At 35.0% G+C, this 23,383-nt stretch overlaps 1 protein-coding gene across 1 annotated transcript; it reads left to right on the forward strand.

Annotated features, from left to right (window-relative positions):
* Nucleotides 1-4,086: 4,086 nt before the first annotated feature.
* Nucleotides 4,087-22,738, forward strand: LOC119542897 (taste receptor type 2 member 13-like). The gene is given in 3 exon segments (XM_037847495.1): nucleotides 4,087-4,141; nucleotides 21,913-22,503; nucleotides 22,506-22,738. Coding segments are annotated over 3 exon segments (879 nt in total).
* Nucleotides 22,739-23,383: the final 645 nt, after the last annotated feature.

The following is a 23,383-nucleotide window of genomic DNA, read 5'->3' on the forward strand; positions in this document are numbered from 1 at the left end:
TTCTGTAAATTTGACTATATTCAATTTCAACCATCCCATTGCACAGCAATTATGGTCTCAATATTATTAGTTGTGGCCCCACTACCAAATAAATTGATCCAGAAAGAGAAGAAATCACAAATATTTTAAAGAGTAGAAAAATTAGAGATTAGACATTTTTAAAATGTAAAATAACTCAATGAATAATTTTATGCCAAACATTAAAAATTCAAATAAAATGTGCAATTTTTAGAAAAGTGTAGAAAAAAGGAATTTTCTTATGAAGAAATAATAAATTTTCATGTGTCAATAATGTTGCAAGAAATTTAATTATGTGATTATCCCACAAGTTATCTTTTCTAGAGGATTTTAGGTTAATTTTTACCAAATTTTCATGGAAGAGAAAATTATCATGTTCTAAAAACTATTTCAGAGAACAAAAAATAAGGAAAACTACTCCATTTACATAATGAGGATTGAAACAGAACAAAATCAGTGCAAGAAAAAAGAAATATGGGGCTATCTCACTTAATAATGTAAGTCCAATAATCCTAAATAAAATATAAGCAAAACAATCTGGCATAGCTAAGAAACATTGATCCCAGAAATGTGAATGTGATTTAACAGAAAGTAGTCTATCATAATTTGACTCACTAATAGACTTAAGGGGAAAATAATATGATTATAAAATAGATATAGACACTCAACATTGCCCTAGCAATTTTAGACAATGTAATAAGATGAGAAATAGAGATTAATTTAAGAACTTGAATAGATATAATCACACCATATCCAGATATATGATTGCCTTTAAGGACACTCCAAAAGAATCAACAGGTAGTATTAGAATAAGATACTCCAGCAAAGTTGCTGTATATATCATTGCTTTTTAAAAAACAACATTTTTCCCTATCATGAACAATAACAAATTATAGAATATAAATTTTAAAAATTACATTCATAATAGTGAATATATATGTATATGTACAAATATATCTTTTATATAGATAGCTTAGAAATACATAAAACAAAAATTTGTGGAAGTTATTTTTAAAATTTTAGAAATATTATCTTAGTTTGCCAGGGCTGCTATGACAAATACCACAAAATGAGTTGGCTTAAGCAACAAGAATTTATTATCTCACAGTTTTGGAGACTAGAAGTCCAACATCAAGGTATTGGCAGGGCTTGCTTTTTCTCAGTCTTCAGTGTTATGAGAAATCCTCCCTCTCCTTGTGTCTGCCCCTCTGGTTCCCAGATTTCTGACTTCTGTTGATTGACTGTGTCCAAATTTCCTCTGCTTATAATGACTCCAATCATATGAATTAAGGTCAATCCTGATTCAATTTGTTCTCATCTAAATAGGATCTTCAGTGATCCTATTCAGCAATGAGTCCACACCTTAACTAATAATAGCATCTTCAAAAGTCCTATTTACAAATGAGTTGACACCCACAAGACCAGAGGTTAGGACTTGAACATGTCTTTTGTGGGGGACATGATCAATATCCAAAAAAGGCACAAAAGAAAACCTGTATAAATGTTCATAGATAGATAAACTGAATATATAACATGTAATTTTTTCCAAATCAATTCATATATAAATGCAAGTTGAGCAAAATCCCATTAGGAACTTTTTTAGAAGTTGAAAAAAACTGATTAAAAAATAAACATGTATGATTAACAGTTCAAATATAGCCAAGACAATCTGTAAAAAGAAGAAGGTGGGTGTTCTCTTGAGTTTCAAGATATATTATGGAGTAAGCATTAAAAGAAACCAATGGAATTTTGGCATGTAAAGAGACAAAAAATCAACAAGAGATAATGGCAAGGGAATGTACATATATGTTGCTCAGAAGGAGAAATACCTGAAGAGATGTCAGTCCACTCCACTACAGGTGTCCAATACAGCTATGATGAAAAGCCTCTGATGAAAAGATGTTTTACTCATGAAGAAAAGAGACAGAGCAAAGTCAGCTTCACTAAGTGGATGTCGGTTCCTCATACCCAGCAGGTCTCAATACATGGCCTATGCAGGGAGATATTTTACACATACCAACCTCTCTTATGTTTGTTTCTGCCAAAGAGGAGGGACTGCCCCCTCCCAGCTGGGGACAGATATACCATTAGGGTGTGATCTGAATGTCCTAGAACAGTCCATCAGACTCAGACCATCTCCATGGAATGTTTATATATGCTTGGGACATTAGGGGAAGGAATGTACCAGCAGTCTTCTTATCTACTGGGGGATTTTTATCCTGCCAGGCTGAGACACCTGGTCCTGAACACAGGATGCATTTGTAGGTCCTAGGGAAAGGTGACAGACACCCTAGGACTGTCCCCTACCACAATACATAATTTGTTTTATGTTAAAATTCTGATTAGAAATTAGTAGGTTGACTAAATGACTCCCAAGGGAATGAATCTCCCTGGTGATGTGGGACATGACTCCCAGGAATGAGCCTTGCCTTGGCGGTGAGGGATTGAAAATAGCTACTTGACCAAAAGGGGGAAAAAAGAAAGGAAACAAGCTGAGGTCACAGTGGCTGAGAGATCTCAGATAGAGTTGAGAGATTATCCTGGAGGTGTCTTTTATACAAGCTCCAGCTAGACATCCCAAATAGCCACAGTATGCCATGCCTTTACCAAAAGTAATCCCCAAATTCCTAGGTCCCTACCTGAGATTCTGTAAAAGATTCACTCACTAAGTTTTATCTTTCAGAAATTTAAATCCACCAGAGTGTTCCTATGCCAGACAAGTCCTAAAACCCAGAGGCAACAGCCTCCTTAAGATCAACAATCAGATGCAGCCTCCTTTCCCATACTGTCAACACCCCCTTTCAATATGAGCAAGTTATGGTGCTCACTGCCTAGACACACCTGAGGATGGAGAAAGAGATTAAGTGAGAGGAAGGGGTAGCAACAAACAAGATAAGTTTTAACAAAGGTCTGTGAATACTGAAGCTTTATATATTTGGATGCTAGGGTGTTGGAATAGCTGGAAGGAGGTAGATAACATGGTGGAACTGTGGCCTATTACATCCTTTGAGATTTCCTCTATAGCTGCTTGTTGAACTGTGCTTTCAAAGTCTTCACCTTTCTTAATATAACTTATATTGCATAATAAGGAAATAGCTGAAATGATGGAACTGTAACTCATAACAATTTTTGCAATTACATATATAACTGTTGGGCTGTATATCAAAAGTTAACACCTTTCTACATGTATGTCATATTTTTACAGTAATGGAAATAGTTGAAGTTGTGGAACTGTGATCCATGACCACAGTTGTGGTCCATGACATTCTTTGAAATTTGCTCTCCAACTACTTGTTGAATTGTACTTTGAAAGTTATCACATATTATGTAAATATGTTAAATTCACAATAAAAGAATGCTTTAAAAAAGAAAAATTAGTAGGTTAAAGTTCTGCAATAAATTGTTTGGACATTTGACTTTTCATATGGAGAAAAATCAAAGGAATAATTTTTACTATAAAAAAATTCTAAAGGTACTAAGCTCTAAATTTGAATAACAAAATTTGAAGCTATTAGGTGAAAATATAGAATATTTTACAAATTTAAGGTAGACAGACTTTATATGGAAGATACAAAAAACATAAATTATAAAATAAAATTTGATAAATTTAAAATGTCTGGGAAAGAGCTTTTAATTAACCCAGCTTGAGTCAGAAGTCCAATTTTAGCTTAATTAGCAAAATTACACATCTTGACACCCACAAATAAGTACAGACAAGTCATTAAAAAGGAGGATTATATAAGTGGAGAGAAAAATGACAATTATTTCACTTAATAAAAGATCATATTGTTAGATGGAAGACTATGTTGTAGTGACATCAATTTTTTTCTACATTCAGTCATGTATATAAGGTATCACAGCAAAATTTCCTTTCTCTTTTTTTTTCCCCAGTTTTTTTTTTTTTTTTTGTTGTTGTTAAAGGTCTGGGAAACATTGTAGTCTCAAAGACTTACCCAGAAGAATAAAGGAGAATGAATAGTTAGAAGAAGACTGAAAGTGAAAATGAGTAAAGATACAGAGTATGGGGACCATCTTTCTATTATTAAAATATATTCTAAAAATGTAAAAATGGTACCCAAACCAGGCAAAGCCAGAAATATGGAAACTCTTTCATACACTGCGGGTAGGTGCATATAGTGGGATATTCCCTTTGGAGGGGAATTTAGTATAAATATACCTACACTTTATGTTTATACCTATGCCTGTATCTATCTGCACATACATATATGTGAGATATATATATATATATATATATATATATATAAAATACAATATATATTTGCTATATTTTGTATAGCAATTTATCATTTCTAACAATTTATCATAAAATAATTACAGATGTACACACAAAATTAGATATATGTGTAATTATTAACATTAATCTATAAGCCTAAAAACTTTTATTTTGCTTAAAACCATTCAAATACATCAATGTACTAGAATGCCCCACATCTTTAAGAGAGATACAGAGCAGCATTTTCTAAAGTTTTGAAGATCACTGGTTTATCAGGTGGTTAAGGGTTATTACAAAGAGGCAGTTCTCAATTTTTAAGTAATTTTTAGTAATGTTGGTGTTCTAGTTTGCTAATGCTGCTGGAATGCAAAACACCAGAGATGGATTGGTTTTTATAAGAGGGGGTTTATTTGGTTACACAGTTATAGTCTTAAGGCCATAAAGTGTCCAAGGTAACACATCAGCAGTTGGGTACCTTCACTGGAGGATGCCCAATGGTGTCCAGAAAACCTCTGTTAGCTGGGAAGGCACGCAGCTGGCGTCTCTTCCAAAGTTATGGTTTCAAAATGGCTTTCTCCCAGGATGTTCCTCTCTAGGCTGCAGTTCCTCAAAAATATCACTCTTAGTTGCACTTGGGATATTTGTCCTCTCTCAGCTTCTCCAGAGCAAGAGTCTGCCTTCATTAGCTGTCTTCAATCTGTGTCTCATCTGCAGCTCCTGTGCTTTCTTCAAAGCATCCCTCTTGGCTGTAGCAAGCTCGCTCCTTCTGTCTGATCTTATATAGTGTGCCAGTAATTAATTCAGACTCACCCAATTGGCGGGCCAACACCTCCATGGAAATTATCCGATCAGAGTCATTACCCACAGTTGGGTGGGGTGCATCTCCATGGAAACACTCAAAGAATTACAATCTAATTAACACTGATAGGTCTGCCCACCCAAGATTACATCAAAGATAATGGCATTTGGGGGACATAATACATTCAAACTGGCACAGTTGGTTTAAGCAAAATTAATCAGTTTTCTTTATCCCAGACTTCCTATGTACTTTGTTAATATGCAACGGGAAGTACTGTAGGTGGGGTTTCCCAAGTTTCTTTATCAGTAAAACTATAAGCAGTTTCAGAGAATATCTTTTATATCTAACATTTTCTGTTTCTGGAAATATCTTTTAAATCTGATATCTGGGGACTTTAATTTGGGAAACTTGAATCTCAAGGGACTGTATATCAGTCAGAAATAATTTCAGTTTTTTAAACATGTAAGCACATGTGTCATTTTGGATAGATCAGTGAATGTAGCAAAAATGTAAGAGTTCTACTCTGGATCAAAAGACCTCATTTTAGACCAGATCTGTCACATGTAGCTGCATGATTTGGGCAAACTGTTTAGATTCTGTGATCCCTAATTTATACATTTTAGTTAGAATATTCTTCTAACTCTACTAAATGATGGTTTTGAGAAGTAAATGAGAAATCAAGCATAAAAATACATTGTAATGTGTAAGCACTAACCTAGAGAATATTGATCAATATTACTGTAATTAACAAAATAAAAATTCTTCTGGTAAAATGTAATATATTTCTTTTAAACTTTAATTATTGACATTCATTTTTGTCAAGTTTTCCCAATTTATGAATTATTTGCAACTGGCTATCTTCTTTCATCCTACTAGAGTTGATTTATTGGTGCTTTACTTTTTCTTTCTTTCTGATGGTGCTTTTTGTGTTGCTGAATTTCCATTTCTAATATCAGTTTTTGGCTACAATTTTATTTCTGCAGACGGCTCTTAGAAACTCCTATTTGGTGATGTTTATGTTTTCTTAATGTGTATTTTAGGGTAGGGCAGAAGGTGAGACATTGAAAGAGAATCTTTCTCCATTTGCATCTAAGCAAACTAAATTTCATCCTTTCACTCATATTAGAATATGGAAAATTACAGCAGGCATTACTATACAAGAAGAAAGACCTCTTTTATTGGTAAGGAAATCACAAACTAAGGCATTTTAAAGGAAGTGAAATGGTTTTCACAATGTTGGCTAGGCCCAGTGTGATAGCACAAGCTGGTGTTTATTGAAATGGAATGGAAGACACAATAAAAACAAAAAAGTACCACAAAAAATTTTAGTTTTAATCCATCAATTCATCAACAGTGATATTTGAGATGGTAATTTTTCACTCAGAAGAAATGTTAGGCACAAAGGACATCTTTTTTGATTGTCTTAACTGTGGAATCCACAGTAGGTATTTGGGGAAATGGATTGATTGGGATAATAAATGTACCAACTGGGTAAGAAACAGGAAAGTCAGCTTCATTAACCTCATCCTCACCTGCTGGTGAAACATAATACTAATTGATTCATTTTTACTGATAACTCCCTTCAGATTCAAATAACATTGATCAAATTGAAAAAGTTAATATTTTACTTGGAATAGTGACCAACCACTTAAGAATCTGCTTTGACACATGCCTCAGCACATTCTGTTTCCTGAAGATAGCTGCTTTTTTCCATTCTCTTTTTCTTTGGCTGAAGTAGACAACAGAGTGGTTATTATTTTTCTGGGGCCCTTGCTCATTTTCCTTATTTGCCCCCCAGTAATAGCATAATTCCTGGTGTTTTAAATCCAGAAAGGATCAATACTTGATGATCAAAATGTATGAAACTCAAAGCATTCTTTTCTTAATTTTCATCAATGTTGAGATCACTGTCCTCATAATTACTTCCATAGCATCATTTCTGTGATTTCTTTCTCTTTGGAGATACATCAAGAGAATAAAGTTCAGTACCACAGGCTTCCAAGGTCCCAGCACTGAAGCACATATAAAAGCCAAGAGAATGGGGACTTCTTTCTTTTTTTTATCTTTTAAATTTATATTGTGTCAATTCTTATCATAGTTTACAGCATTTTATCATCTCCTAACAAGGTGATATTGACATTTGGCAAAGTAATAAAATTTGTCTATCCTTTAGGACATTCATTTACCATAATTTTAGGGAACAGCAAGCTGCTCTCTTAGGGTTTGGGGACAGAGGAAGTGCTTTCTAAAAGGAAAGGAAACTTAAACATAATAAAGTGTAAATAGAGGAAGTTAAGTGTTCTAACAATGTTTGGGGGAATTTTTAAAACTATTCCCATCTTCTCCCACCTGACTTTCTTGAATTTTAAAAACATATCCTTGGAATAAGATCTTGTCTGTATGACTAATAATAAATATATACATATTTATAATTTTATAATTTACAATGTATACATTTCACACATTTATAATAAAATCAGATGCATTTTTATATGCTGAATGATATCTGAGAATATAGACCTACAATATTACTCTTCAAGAATAGTCTGTCAACTCTAATATCACTTACTGTTTCTTATAGAAACTCTTTCCTGAGTGATGGAAGTTAAAGTTGGGTAATCCTGAGAACGAAACCAGACTGACATTCAAAGGCAAAATTCTCAGCTGGGAGTTTTTTTCCTGTAGAATTCAGTAATGATAATTGTCTATTTTTATTGATTGATTGATTGATTGATTGCTTCTAGACACAATTTCTCCTGGTAGGATCTGACACCTATAATGTGTAAGTTGTTTTCTTATGTTCTACTCTGTATTTATTTCTCATGCCCCCCTCTCTGCATAAACTTACTGAAACATTTTTGTTAATTTCAGCATTTTCAGTTATGAAGAAGTGTTCTCCAAAGTTGAGCTAGAATATGTTAAAAGGGGGAGCAGCACTTTCCTTGACATTATATTGAAGGATATAATAATATTATTGAGAGAAATAAAAATGGAAGATGTAATTTAAAGATTCATTTCAAGGCTACTTTGTGGGCTGTTCTATCAGGAATTTTTTTTCAATTAATAAAACTGGTTTGTTAAGGAAAGAGGCATGTGGGGAAGACAGTTCTAAATATTGTTTTGGTATTTGATGGTACCATGAGGCATTGGCTAGAGGCATACCCTAGAGAGCCTGGGATGAGCCAAGTAGGATCTCTGGAAACTGAGGCAGAGGCCCTTTATTGTTTGCTGTGCTTTTGAATTAATGCCATTCAACTTGCTCTTTTGTCCAATCACCTCAGATAGTTCTAGTCTATCAGGCACAATTTCAGATTAGAATTAAAAGTGGCTTTTATATATATATATATATTTCATTTTTTAAAAATTAACTCTTTTTTTTAATCAACTATATAAAAAAATTAGAAAAACATACAATAAAATAACTTTTCAAACAAATGATAACAAGGGAATAAGAAAAGACAACTAACCTAAGATAACTATTTTACTTCCAACATGTTCCTACTCTACCCCAAGAAAGTAACCTAATAGCAACATTTCTGTGAACTTGTTCCTACTATACCCATCAGAAATTAACAGACCATAGACTTTTCTGGGCATTCACAGAACGTTAAATTTACTCACAATAACTTATCTGTTCTTATTGGGTTATCATTCCCCCTTCCTTGTTTTCTGTCGCTAGTTCTCCTACATTCTACATTATAAACCATTTGTTTCACATTTTTCAATGTTCACATTAGTGGTAGCATATAATAGTTCTCTTTTTGTGCCTGGCTTAGTTCGCTCAGCATTATGTCTTCAAGGATCATCCATGTTGTCATATGTTTCACGACATAGTTCCTTCTTACTGCCATGTAGTATTCCATCATGTGTATATACCATATTTTATTTACCCACTCATCTGTAGAAGGACATTTGGGTTGTTTCCATCTCTTGGCAATTGTGAATAATGCTGCTATGAATATTGGCATGCAGCCATCTGTTCATGTCACTGCTTTCCGATCTTCCGGGTATACACCGAGAAGTACAATCACTGGATCGAAGGGTAACTCTATATCTGGTTTTCTAAGGAAGTGCCAGACTGTCTTCCAGAGTGGCTGAACCATTATACAGTCCCACCAACAATGAATAAGAGTTCCAGTTTCTCCACATCCCCTCCAGCATTTGTAGTTTCCTGTTTGTTTAATGGCAGCCATTCTAATAGATGTGAGATGGTATCTCATTGTGGTCTTAATTTGCATCTCTCTAATAGCTAGTGAAGCTGAACATTTTTCATGTGTTTCTTGGCCATTTGTATTTCCTCTTCAGAGAACTGTCTTTTCATATCTGTTGCCAATTTTATAATTGGGCTGTCTGTACTATCGTCATTGAGTTGTAAGATTTCTTTATTTATGCAAGATACCAGTCTTTTGTCAGATACATGGTTTCCAAAAATTTTTTCCCATTGAGTTGGCTTCCTCTTTACATTTTTGACAAATTCCTTTGAGGTACAGAAACTTCTAAGCTTGAGGAGTTCCCATTTATCTATTTATTCTTTCGTTGCTTGTGCTTTGGGTGTAAAGTCTAGGAAGTGGCTGCCTAATACAAGGTTTTGAAGATGTTTCCCTACAGTATCTTCTAGGAGTTTTATGGTACTGTCTTTTATATTGAAATCTTTGATCCACTTTGAGTTAATTTTTGTGTAGGGTGTGAGGTAGGGGTCCTCTTTCATTCTTTTGGATATGGATATCCAACTCTCCCAGCCCCATTTGTTGAAAAGACTGTTATGTCCCAGTTCAGTGACTTTGGGGGCCTTATCAAAGATCAGTCGGCCATAGATCTGGGGGTCTATCTTCGAATTCTCAATTTGATTCCATTGATCAATATGTCTATCTTTGTGCCAGTACCATGCTGTTTTGACAACTGTGGTTTATAATAAACTTCAAAGTCAGGGAGTGTAAGTCCTCCCACTTCGTTTTTCTTTTCTAGAGTATCATTAGCAATTTGAGGCATTTTACCTTTCCAAATAAATTTGATTACTAGCTTTTCCTGCAAAGTAGGTTGTTGGAATTTTGATTGGGATTGCATTGAATCTGTAGATGAGTTTGGGTAGAATTGACATCTTAATGACATTTAGCCTTCCTATCCATGAACATGGATTATTTTTCCATCTTTTAAGGTCCCCTTCTATTTCTTTTAGTAGAGTTATGTAGTTTTCTTTGTATAGGTCTTTTACATCTTTGGTTAAGTTTATTCCTAGGTACTTGATTTTTTTAGTTGCTATTGAAAATGGTATCTTTTTCTTGAGTGTCTCTTCAGTTTGTTCATTTCTAGCATATAGAAACATTACTGACTTATGTGCATTAATATTGTATCCTGCTACTTTGCTAAATTTATGTATTAGCTCTAGTAGCTGTATCGTCAATTTCTCAGGGTTTTCCAGATATAAGATCATATCATCTGCAAGCAATGACAGTTTTACTTCTTCCTTTCCAATTTGGATGCCTTTTATTTCTTTGTCTTGCTGGATTGCCCTGGCTAGCACTTCCAGCACAATGTTGAATAACAGTGGTGACAGCGGGCATCCTTGTCTTGTTCTTGATCTTAGAGGGAAGGCTTTCAGTCTCTCACCATTGAGTACTATGCTGGCTGTGGGTTTTTCATACATGCTCTTTATCATATTGAGGAAGTTTCCTTCAGTTCCTTCCTTTTGAAGTGTTTTTATCAAAAGTGGTGTTGGATTTTGTTGAATGCTTTTTCAGCATCTATTGAGATGGTCATTTGATTTTTCTCTTATGATTTGTTAAGTGTTTTAATACATTGATTGATTTTCTTATGTTGAACCATCCTTGCATGCCTGGAATAAACCCCACTTGGTCATGGTGTATGATTTTTTAATGTGTCTTTGGATTCAATTTGCAAGTATTTTGTTGAGAATTTTTGCATCTATATTCATTAGGGAGATAGGCCTGTAGTTTTCCTTTTTTTGTAGCATCTTTGCCTGTTTTGGTATTAGATTGATGTTAGCTTCATAAAATGAGTTAGGTAGTGTTCCATTTTCTTCAATGTTTTGAAAGAGTTTGAGTAAGATTGGTGTCAGTTCTTTTTGGAAAGTTTGGTAGAATTCCCCTGTGAAGCCATCTGGCCCTGGGTATTTATTTGCGGGAAGCTTTTTGATGACTGATTGGATCTCTTTGCTTGTGATTGGTTGGTTGAGGTCTTCTGTTTCTTCTCTGGTCAGTCTAGGTTGTTCATATGTTTCCAGGAAGTTGTCCATTTCCTCTACATTATCCAGTTTGTTGGCATACAGTTGTTCATAGTATCCTCTTATAATTTTTTTAAATTTCTTCAGGATCCGCAGTAATGTCACCTTTCTTACTCATTATTTTGTTTATATGGGTCTTCTCTCTTTTTGATTTTGTCAGTCTAGCTAGGGGCTTGTCAATCTTATTTATTTTCTCAAAGAATCAACTTTTGGTGCTATTTATCCTCTGTATTTTTTTTTTTATTCTCTATGTCATTTATTTCTGCTTTAATCCTTGTTATTTCTTTTCTTCTACTTGGTTTAGGATTGGTTTGCTGTTCATTTTCTAGCTTCTTCGGTTGATCCATTAGTTCTTTGATTTTGGCTCTTTCTTCCTTTTTAATGTATGCATTTAGTGCTATAAATTTCCCCCTCAGTACCACTTTTGCTGATTCCCATAAGTTTTGGTATGTTGTGTTCTCATTTTCATTCATCTCTATAAATTTAGCAATTTATCTTACTATTTCTTCTTTAACCCACTGATTGTTTAGGAGCATGTTGTTTAATCTCCAGGTATTTGTGAATTTTCTAAGTCTCTGATGGTTTTTGACTTCTAATTGTATTCCATTGTGGTCAGAGAATGTGCCTTGAATAATTTCAATCTTTTTAAATTTATTGAGGTTTGTTTTATGTCCCAGCATATGATCTATTCTGGAGAAAGTTCCATGAGCACTAGAGAAGAATGTGTAACCTGGTGATTTGGGATGTAATGTTCTATATATGTCTGTTAAATCCAATTCATTTATTAGATTGTTTAGGTTTTCAATTTCCTTATTGGTCTTCTGTCTGGTTGATCTATCTATAGGAGAGAGTGATGCGTTGAAGTCTCCCACAATTATTGTGGAAACATCCATTGCTCCCTTCAGATTTGCCAATGTTTCTCTCATGTATTTTGTGGCGCCTTGATTGGGTGCATAAACATTTATGATTGTTATTTCTTCTTGTTGAATTGCTTCTTTTATTAGTATGTAGTTGCCTTCTTTGTCTCTCATCACAGCTTTGCATTTGAAGTCTATTTTATCTGAGATTAATATTGCTACCCCTGCTTTCTTTGGCTGTAGCTTGGATGAAATATTGTTTTCAGCCTTTCATTTTCAATTTCTTTGTGTCCCTGTGTCTACGATGAGTCTCTTGTATGCAACATATTGATGGTTCATTTTTTTTATCCATTCTGCCAATCTATATCTTTTAATTGGGGAGTTTAATCCATTTACATTCAACGTTATAACCGTGAAGGCATTTCTTGAATCAGCCATCTTATCCTTTGGTTTATGTTTGTCATATATGTTTTTTCCCTCTCTCTATTAATGTCCTTTAATGTACCCATACTGAATCTCTTTAGTACTGAACCTTTCTCCATATCTCTCTCTCCTTTCTTTGTTTCTCTGTTGGTAAGGCTCTCTTTAGTATCTCAACTAGGGCAGATGTCTTTGTTAGCAAATTCTCTCAGCATTTGTTTGTGAAAAATTTAAGCTCTCCCTCAAATTTGAAGGAGAGCTTTGCTGGGTAAAGAATTCTTGGTTGACAATTTTTCTCTCTCAGAATTTTAAATATGTCATGCCACTGCCTTCTCGCCTCCATGGTGGCTGCTGAGTAGTCACCACTTAGTCTGATGCTGTTTCCTTTGTATGTGATGAATTGCTTTTCTCTTGCTGCTTTCAGAACTTGCTCCTTCTCTTCTGTATTTGACAGTGTGATCAGAATATATCTCAGAGTGGGTTTATTTGGATTTATTCTATTTGGAGTAAACTGGGCATTTATGCTTTGTGTATTTATGGTGTTTAGAAGATTTGGGAAGTTTTCCCCAACAATTTCTTTGAATACTCTTCATAGACCTTTACCCTTCTCTTCCCCTTCTAGAACACCGGTGAGTCTTATATTTGGATGTTTTATATTATCTATTATATCCCTGAGGTCCATTTTGATTTTTTTTTTCCCCATTCTTTCTTTTGTTTTTTCATTTTCCATTCTATTATCTTCCAGGTCACTGATTCGTTGTTCAGCTTCCTCTAGTCTTGTACTATAAGTATCCAGAAATTTTTTAATTTGGTCAACAGTTTCTTTAATTTCCATAAGATCGTCAATTTTTTATTTACTCTTGCAATTTCTTCTTTATGGTCTTCTAGGGCCTTCTTCATGTCCTTTATATCCTGTGCCATGCTCTTCTTCATGTCTTTGATATGCTGTGCCATGGTCTCATTGTTCATCTTTAGTTCTTTGATTAATTGCTTCAAGTACTGTGTCTCCTCTGATCTTTTGATTTGGGTGCTTGGGCTTGGGTTATCCATATCATCTGGTGTTTTCATATGCTTTAAAATTTTCTGTTGCTTTTGGCCTCTTGGCATTTGCTTAACTTGATAGGGTTCTTTTAGGGTTTATAGACTGATTGAAACCCTTATCTCTAATTTGTCAGATCTTCAGCTTCGTGGAGTACACTTTCTCTAACTAACCAGCAGGTGGCATCTGTGAGCCACCTATTCCCCTCAAGCCAGTTTTCCCCGACTTTGCCTTGTGGTGAGTGGGGGGTGTGAGTCTTGTGGGGTCCAATTGGTGTACCAAGCTTGCGTGTGTAATTGGTGTTGCCAGCCATATATTTGGGGCGTGTGTCTGGGCAGTTAGGGAGAGGGGGCGGCTCTAACAATCAAATCTCCCTGGTGTTCCTGGAGATTTAAAGCTGCTGCAATAGTCTAATGCTTCAGCTCGGTCTTGCCACAGTTTGTCTCTGCCACTGACCCACAAGTCCTTGGTATTGGCGTATGGCCCCTGAGTCTTGCGAGTGGGTCCCTCTTCCAGGCTGTGCACCACCAGTTCCTAGATTTCACTGATCTCAGCTGTTCCACGTGTTCATGAGTGTTGTATGAAGTATGTCCAAAGTCAAATTGCTCTGTGGTGTCCTGTCCACGCAGTTCCTGGCTTTCTACCTACTGCCCTGGAGGAGTAACTAGAACTTAAACCTCACCACTCCGCCATCTTGCCCCACCCCTTCTCTCTGGCCTTTATATTTTATAACCTCAGTACTGGGTTATAGGACCTAGAGGTAGCTTGTTAAAAAGAATATAGACTTTGAAGCCAGGTTCAAGTATTTTATATTTTGACTGTGTGATCTGAGGAAGTTATTCAAACTTTATGACCCTCAGATTCTTCATGTGTGGAATGCGGAGTGTAGGCTTCTTGTGCAAATTCTTTTTTTAAAAACAATTTTATTCACATACCATACATTCTATCGTAAGTGTATAATCAATGGCTCATAGTTATGCATTCACCACCAGAATCAGTATGAGAACATTCTCATTTCTTCCAAAAAAAAATCCCATACTCCTTTCACCACCACCCCCGTTATTGACATTTGGCTTTGGTACAGTGCCTTTGTGACAATTAATGAAAGAATATTACAATGTTACTGTTAGTTTGCATTAATTGTATTTTTTCCCATATGCCACCCTAGTATCATTTAAGAACTTTTTTATATTTATACAATTAACCACAGTCATCTCCTACTCTATGTTTCATTAAGTTATACAGTTCCAGGTTTTATCCTCGAGCTTTCCTTCTGGTGGCATACATGACCCTAGCCTTTCTCTTTCAACCATACTCACACTCAGCATTGTTAATTATACTTACAGTATAGTGTTACCATCACACAGTATTATGCTATCCATTTCTAAACATTTACAATCAACCATATTAAACATTCTGTATTCCTTAAGCATCATTTGTGCAATCTCTTCCCACTTTCTATCTCCTGATAACCTATGCTCTTGAATTTAACTCCCAAAGTTTTCTCATTATAATTAGTTCATATTAGTGAGATCATACAATATTTGTCCTTTTGGTTCTCACTTATTTCGTTCAACATAATGTCTTCAAGTTTCATCTGCATTGTTGCATGCAACATGACTTCATTCCTTCTTACAGATGCATAATATTCCATTGCATATATATGCCACAGTTTGTTTATCTACTCATCAGCTGATGGATATTTGGGCTATTTCCATCTGTTGGTAATTGTGAATAATGTCACTATAAACATTGGTTTACAAATGTCCATTAGTGTCTTAGCTTTCAGTTCCTCTGAATATATATCTAGCAATGGAATAGCTGGGTCATGTGGCAAATCTATACTTAGCTTCCTGAGGAACCACCAAACTGCCTTCCAGTGTGGATGCACCATTATACATTCCTGCCAACAGTGAATAAGTTTACCTCTTTCTCCACATCCTCTCCAGCACTTTATTATTACTTATCAGTCCCTTAATTAATGAGATATTATTATAAAATCTGGGATTTTTGGCTCTGAAGAGAGGCCAAATACAGAGGAGAACATTTTCATTGTGTTATTAACTGTAGAATTTACCACTCCCTTGACTAGGGAAAGAACAGGATGATCAATTTCAATGACCTCATCTCACCAGCCAATCCAAACTCAGAATATGTTTCTTGATGGTAACACTAATCAATTCATTTCTACTGGAGTTCTTTTCAGAACTTCAGGGAGGAAGGAGAATTCCTACAAGAATCCTACAGAATACAATTCTTAGAATCCTACAAGACATGAAATGTTGGACAACAGCCCTAACTACTATTTCACTACCACTGTGCTATTTACATATCTAAACCTTAATGATACAGAAAAGTTAAAAGTAAATTTTAGAAACATATATACAAAGCACTAACAAAGAAAAGCTAGAATAATTATTTTAATATCAAACTATGCTTTAGGGAAAAACACATTAGGGTAGGTTAAATCACTTCATATTAATAAAAAGGTTAAATTCATCATGAAAATACAACTTTAGTGTTGTATACACCAAATAACATGGTATCAAAATATATAAAGCAAAAACTGACAATAATTCAAAGAGAAATATAGTTGTCTATACTCAGAATAGTCTATACTCAGAACAAGATGACAAAATTCAGGAAGCCTAAAGGATTTAAACATCACAATTGAAAAATAGACGTAATGGATGTATGGAAAAATATGCAAAAGCTACAGAACACACATTATTTTCAGCACATACAAAACATTTACCAAAATTTTCCATATAAATGCCATGAAATAAATTTCAACAGGTCTCACAAGTTGTCAATATACAAATTATGATATAAGATGTTAATTCAATTTTGCTAGAAGTCAAAAATAAAAAGATAATGGAAAATTCCATGTGTATGGAAATTTAAACATATTCTTTTTTTAACATTTTTTATTGTAAAATATAACACACATACAGAAATGTCATAACTTTGAAAGTATGGCTTAACAAGTAGTTATAGAGTGAATTTCAAAGAATGTTATGGGGTACAGTTCCACAATTTCAATTATTTCCTTCTAGCTCTTCTAATACTTTAGAGACTAAAAAAAAAAAATCTATATAATTATTCAATATTCATAATCCTTTGTTAAATCCCATCTTGTCCATTGCTACTCTTCCCTCTCACTTGATCACTGTCTCAGTTGTCAGGGATATCTGGGCAGTGGCCACTCTAACTTGTTCATATTGAAAAGGAGTGTGAACATTATGGGGAAGGGAGATGCAGCTGGTTGATGTTCTTGAAGAGGCTGTTGTCTCTGGGTTTTGGGACTTATCTAGCATAGGAACAATCCAGAGGTTTTAAGTTTCTGAAAAATAAACTTAGTGAGTGAAATTTTTATAGAGTCTCAGATAGACACCTGGGCAGTCTTTAGGATTTTCAGACTTACTGTTGATTTGGCCTTGGTATGCTGTGGCCATGTGTAATATCTAGCTGAAGCATGCAGCAGAGTAAACCCCAGGATAACCTCTCAACTCTATTTGAAATATCTTAGCCACTAAAACTTTATTATGTTACCTTTCTTTTCCCCCTTTTGGTCAAGAAGGCATTCTCAATCCCTCAATGAATCCAACAGTATATAAAGAAGTATACAGCATGATCAAGTGGGATTTATTCCTTGTATGCAATTGATTAGTTCAACATAAGAAAACCAATGTCATGCACCACATTAACAGAATGAAGTGGAAAAAAAAAAAAACCCACATGGTCATCTCAATTGACACAGAAAAGGCATTTGACAAAATCCCCATAAGTCTTCTTGACAAAAATGATTAGAACACTAGGAGTAGAAGGAAACTTCTTCAACACGATAAAGGACATTTATGAAATGCCCACAGTTAACATCCCGCTTAATGGTGAAAGAGTGAAAGCTTTCCCTCTAAGATCAAGAACAAGACAAGAATGCCCATTGTCACAACTGTTATTTTACATTGTACTGGAAGTTCTTGCCAGAGCAATTAAGCAAGAAAAGAAATAAAAGGAATCCAGATTTCCCTATTTACAGATGATTTGATCTGATATATAGCAAATCCTTTCAAATCCACAGCAAAGCTCCTGAGCTAATGGTTTAATTAAGCAAAGTGGTGGGGTACAAGATTTACAACCCCAAACCAGTAGTGTTTTTATGCACAGCAATCAACACTAAGAAAAAGAAATCAAGGAAAATATTCCATTTACAATAGAAACTAAAATAATCAAATATCAAGGAATAAATATAACCTTGGTTGTAAAGCACTTGTATATAGAAACTACAAAAGATTGGTAAAAGAAATTACAGAAGATCTAAATAAATGGAAAGACATTCCATGTTCATGGATTGAAAGACTGGGTATCATTAATATGTCACTCCTATCCAAAACAATTTATAGATTGAACACAATACCAATCAAAATTCCAACAACCTTCAAAAAGCCAATCATCAAATTTATATGGAAGGATAAGTGTCTCCAAATAGCTAAAGCCATCCTGAAAAAGAAAAATGAAGTTAGAGGACCCACACTTCCTGATTTTAAAACTTATTTCAAAGCCACAGTAATCAAAACAGCATGGTACTGGCACAAGAACAGACATATAGAAAAATGGATTTGAATTGAGAGCTCAGAAATCAAGCCACACATTTATAGCCAACTGATTTTTCACAAGAGGGCAAAACCACTCAATTGAGAAAGAACAGTATTTTCAACAGACGGTGCCCAGAAAACTGAATCTGTCTTTGCAAAATGAAGAGGACCCCTACCTCACATCTTATACAAAAACCAACTCAAAATGTTTCAAAATCCTGAATACAAGAGCTAGAACTATCAAATGCCTAGAAGAAAACATAAGAAAGCATCTTCAGAACATTGCGTTAGGTAAAGTTTTCTTAGACTTTACACCCAAAGCATAAGTAATAAAAGAAAAAAAAAATACATAAATGGGCTTGCATCAAAATTAAAAACTGTTGTTCCTCAAAGGACTTTGTCATGAAAGTAAAATTGTAACCTACACAATAGAGAAAATATTGAGAAACGATGTATCTGCTAAAGGTTTAATATCCAGAATATATAAGGAAATTCTTGAACTTAACACAAAAAGACCAACAATGCTTTTTTTTTTTTAAAATGGGCAAAAGATTTGAACAGACATCTCTCCAATGAAGACATACAAATGGCCAGAAAGCACATGAAAAAATGCTCAACATCATTAACAATAAGGGAAATGCAAATCAAAACCAAAATGAGATACCATTTCACACCTATTAAATTGGCAACTATTTAAAAAAATGGAAAATAACAAGTGTTGGAGAGGATGTGGAGAAATAGGAACACTCATACATTGCTGCTGGCAATATAAAATTGTGCAGCTGCTGTGGAAGACAGTCTGGCAGTCCCCCAGAAAGCTAAGTATACAATTACTATTTGACATGATAATCCCACTATTAGGTATATACCCCAAAGAATTGAAAGCAGGGACTCGAACAGATATTGGCAAACCAATGTTCATAGCAACATTATTCACAATGTCAAAAGATGGAAGCAACCCAAGTGTCCACCAACCAATGAATGGGTAAATAAAACATGGTATAAACATACAATGGACTATTACTCAGCTGTAAAAAAGAATGAAGTCCTGATACATGTGATAGCATGGATGAACCTTGAAGACATCATGTTGAGTGAATTAAGCCAGGCAGAAAAGCACAAATATTGTAGGATCTCACTGACTTGAAACAATTAGAATAAGCAAGTTCATAGAATCAGTATCTAGAATATAAGATACCAGGGGACAGAGTCGGGATAGGGAGCAGGAAGTTAAGGCTTAAAATGTACAGGGTTCCTATTTGGAATGATGGAAATGTTTTGGGCTATGGATGGTTGCGATGATAGCACAACATTTTGAATGCAATTAATGGCATTGAAATATATATTGAATGTGATTAATAGGAGGAAATGTTATATTGTATATATGGTAACAGAATAATAAAAAAGAAACCATGGAAGTACACTACACTAACAGTGAATCCTAAATTAAAACATGGGTTATAGTTAGTAGTACAATTATAAAAATGTGCTATTATCAATTATAACAAATATTCTACCTGAATGCAAGATGTTGGTGGTGGGTTGGTATACAGGAATACTGTATTTTATTCATGATTGTTCTTTAAACCCACAACTTCTCCAATAAAGAAAAAAAAGTAAAAAATAAAATAAATTTAAAAAGGATAATAGACTAATAGCTCTAGGTACAGATATAGGTATACATATAGGTATAGGTATAGATATAAGTATGTTTATAGACATAAAGGCAGTTGAAGATATGGCTATATAGATACCCTGCATTGTGGTTGAATTTCCTTCTTTTTGCTCACTTAAACAAATCAAGTCATCAGCAAACAACAAATTAAATTCCATGCAGGAATTCCTTCCACCATGACACAAGTAACTGACACTGATACAGACAAACACACACGAATACTCTCTCAGAGACTAAAAGTTTAATTATTAGGAAAAGTAAAGATTTGCCCAAGTAGAATCTGTATCTATCTATCTATCTATCTATCTGACCTAACATTTCCCCTTTTAACCACATTCAAATATGTAATTCAGAGCTGTTAGTTACATTAACAATGTTGCGCCACCATCACTACCATCCATTACCAAAACTTTCCCATCATTTAAAATAGAAAGTCTGTACAATTTAAGCATTAACTCTCCATTCCCCACCCCCATTCAGTCTCCTGGTAATCTGTATTCTAGATTCTGTCTCTGTGAGTTTGATTATTCTAATTATTTCATACCAGTGAAATATTTTGACCAGTATTTTATCTTTTATTATAAAAATTCATATTTAAAGCTGTAAAATATTAATTGTTCATTTAATTAATTACTCCTACCTGTCTTCCTTTTCCTGTTGCTACATTTTTTCCCTTTTTGTTCTTAACCGAGACTTTGTCTTGCTGGGTAACAATGTGCGGAAATTCTTCTGTAGAAATGACACGCATCTTCTAGGAATGGAGTGCCTTTCCCTAAGGACCACTGAGAATGCTGGTTGCCGTTTAGAGTACAGAGTTTCTCTGGGGCCTAGGGCACCTTTTATTGGGAACCTGGGTTCTGCTGTCATCCCATAAAAGTCCCGTCCAAGAGCTCTCCATGGCCCAGGGTTGTCTCCATTCCTATGGAATCTGTCCTGTTCTCAACCTCTTCCCAGGGCCTGGTAGAAGCCAAGCCAGTCCACCCTGCCTGCCTCTGCCTTGGTGGTGTGTCGTGGCATCTATCTAGAGTGTATTTCCTGAACGTTTACCGTGTCTGCTATTTACCTCCTCAGTCCACATTTTCAGCATTTTGCTAATTCACTTTCTTTCCTCAGTACTGCTTGGGGGTGGGGTGGGGTGGGGTGGGATCAAGCATCTTAGATCTTCACAACATTTTCCTGTTTCTTTACTTGGCTGCCACTTTTGAAATTTATGTCATGATGCGATTCTGCAGTGGTAGCTGCTGATTTTTAAAAATTTCTCTCTTGTTCACTTTTAAGTTTTAGAAGAGAAAGATGAGAGGAAGATGGATACATCAGAGGGCATTTGATGCCTATGGGGGTGTGGTGGTGAGCACTCCTGAGTGGTGAGGGCTGAGAAAGACGTGCTATGGAGATGAGATTCTCTTCATTCACATCGGCCCTGATCTGGCGTTTAGCTCTGTAGGTAACTGAGGACTGTTTTGTGAGATAACATAGTCCTGCCTTTGAGTATTCTATAAATCCTCAGTGATAATGATGTTAGACATGAAAGATCCATGTACATACTTGCTACTTATTCTATGTATTAGATTTTTAGAATCTTTGTACCTCGAAACACAAGCTGGTGGGAAAAAATTGTTTACAACTTAGACAAGGCAAAAAGTACAAACCAATGAAAGAGAATATGTCTTTATTTGCATGTTAGCATACCTGAGTTTGGCTTTTGCTTCATAATCATCTGTGAAATATTTCGGTCTATGGTGAGGACAGAAATATGTTAGTTAGTGCTCAGAAGGGCAATTGGACAAAAGCAAAGATTTCCTGAGAACAGCTATTTGCCAATTGATTATCAAAGGTTGGATATTTTTAACTTGTCATTGGGCCTACAATTTGAGAATAAGAAAGAAGAGAAGGAGAGGAGGAAAAAGAAGAGGAAGAGAAGAAGAACGTAACTGCATATTCAAGGATATATTGTAGCATTTTAGATCAGGAAATCACCCATAGTGATATTAGGATTTGAGCTTTCTCTGTTCTGACATGGAAAGTGAACTGCAGATATCCTCACCCTAATTGTAATTGCAGAGTTCATAACTGGGAATTTGGGCAATGGATTCATAGTACTCATAAACTGCCTCGACTGGGCAAATAGAAGAAAGCTCTCCTCAATTGATCAAATCCTCACTGTCTTGGCGATCTCCAGAACTGGTCTTCTCTGGGAGATATCAGTAAATTAGTTTAGATCTCTACATTATTCAGGCTTATTTATTCCTGGAACAGAAGTAAGATTTGTTAATTTTGCTTGGATAGTTACCAGTCACATTAGCCACTGGCTTGTTATGATCCTCAGCATCTTTTATATGCTCAAAATAGCCAGTTTTTCCAGCCCAGTTTTTCCCCACCTGAAGTGGAGAGTTAAAAAAGAAGTGATTCTGGTGATAATGCTAGGTACCTTAGTCTTCTTGTTTTTAAGTCTGATACAAATAAACATATATTTTAATGACTGGTTGCATCGGTATGAAAGAAACACTTGGAGTTCCAGAATATTTTCTAGTCTGACATTATTCACTATGACTATGTTCACCTTCATCCCATTTACTGAGGCCCTGATTTCTTTTCCGCTATTAATCTTCTCTCTGTGGAAACATCTCTAGAATACACAGCTTGTTTCAAAGGACCCAGAGATCCCTGCACCAATGCCCACATAAATGCCTTGAAAACTATGGTCTCGTTCCTCCTACTCTATGCTAGTTTCTTTCTGTCCTTTCTCATGTCATGGATTAATGAGATGCTGCAGAACAAACTTGTCTGCAGGCTCTTCCAGCTTATTGGAATTGCCTATCCATCAAGCCTCTCATTTCCCCCAATTCTGGGAAACTCTTAAGTTCAGGCCTTTCTTTTGGTGCTGTGGCAGCTGAAGTGTGGACAGACAGATGAAAACCTCACAGTTCCATAGGCCATTCAGAAGTAATCTTGTATGTTCTAGATTTAAAAAGAGCCTCTGAGGAGTTGTTGAAAGACATTTTATAGTTCCCCCAGGTTCTTCCATTGTGAAGGTCATTGTAAAAATTTCAAATGTATGTCTAGAATAGTGTCTTACATATGTAACATATTACATATCTGCATTGTGTCCAGTGTATTATCAAAAATTGGAAACTTACTTGAGGAAATCCTTGATTGATCCTATTGTAATTTAAAAATATGCACTACAGAATCCTTAGATGGTAATATATGAACCTCCAATCTTTTGACTGGTAATGATCCTTCAATTCTAAATTACTCATTAGGGATTGGTGTTTGAGGTAAATATTTTATTACATCATGCATATCTATTTAATTGATGAATTGAAATTTGGAAAAGAAATAGGGAAATTTTAGGTTTGTGACTATTATTAGTACTAATGGAATGGGGTAATTGAAAGGGATTAACAGGTCAAATAAATAGATAGCTGCCACATAAAACAATGCCCTTCCCTTTTCAGTAATTACATCATACATATGTGCACATATCCTGGGGCATATTTACATT

This window comes from Choloepus didactylus, chromosome 8 (assembly GCF_015220235.1).
Source record: "Choloepus didactylus isolate mChoDid1 chromosome 8, mChoDid1.pri, whole genome shotgun sequence".
NCBI lineage: Eukaryota > Metazoa > Chordata > Mammalia > Pilosa > Megalonychidae > Choloepus > Choloepus didactylus.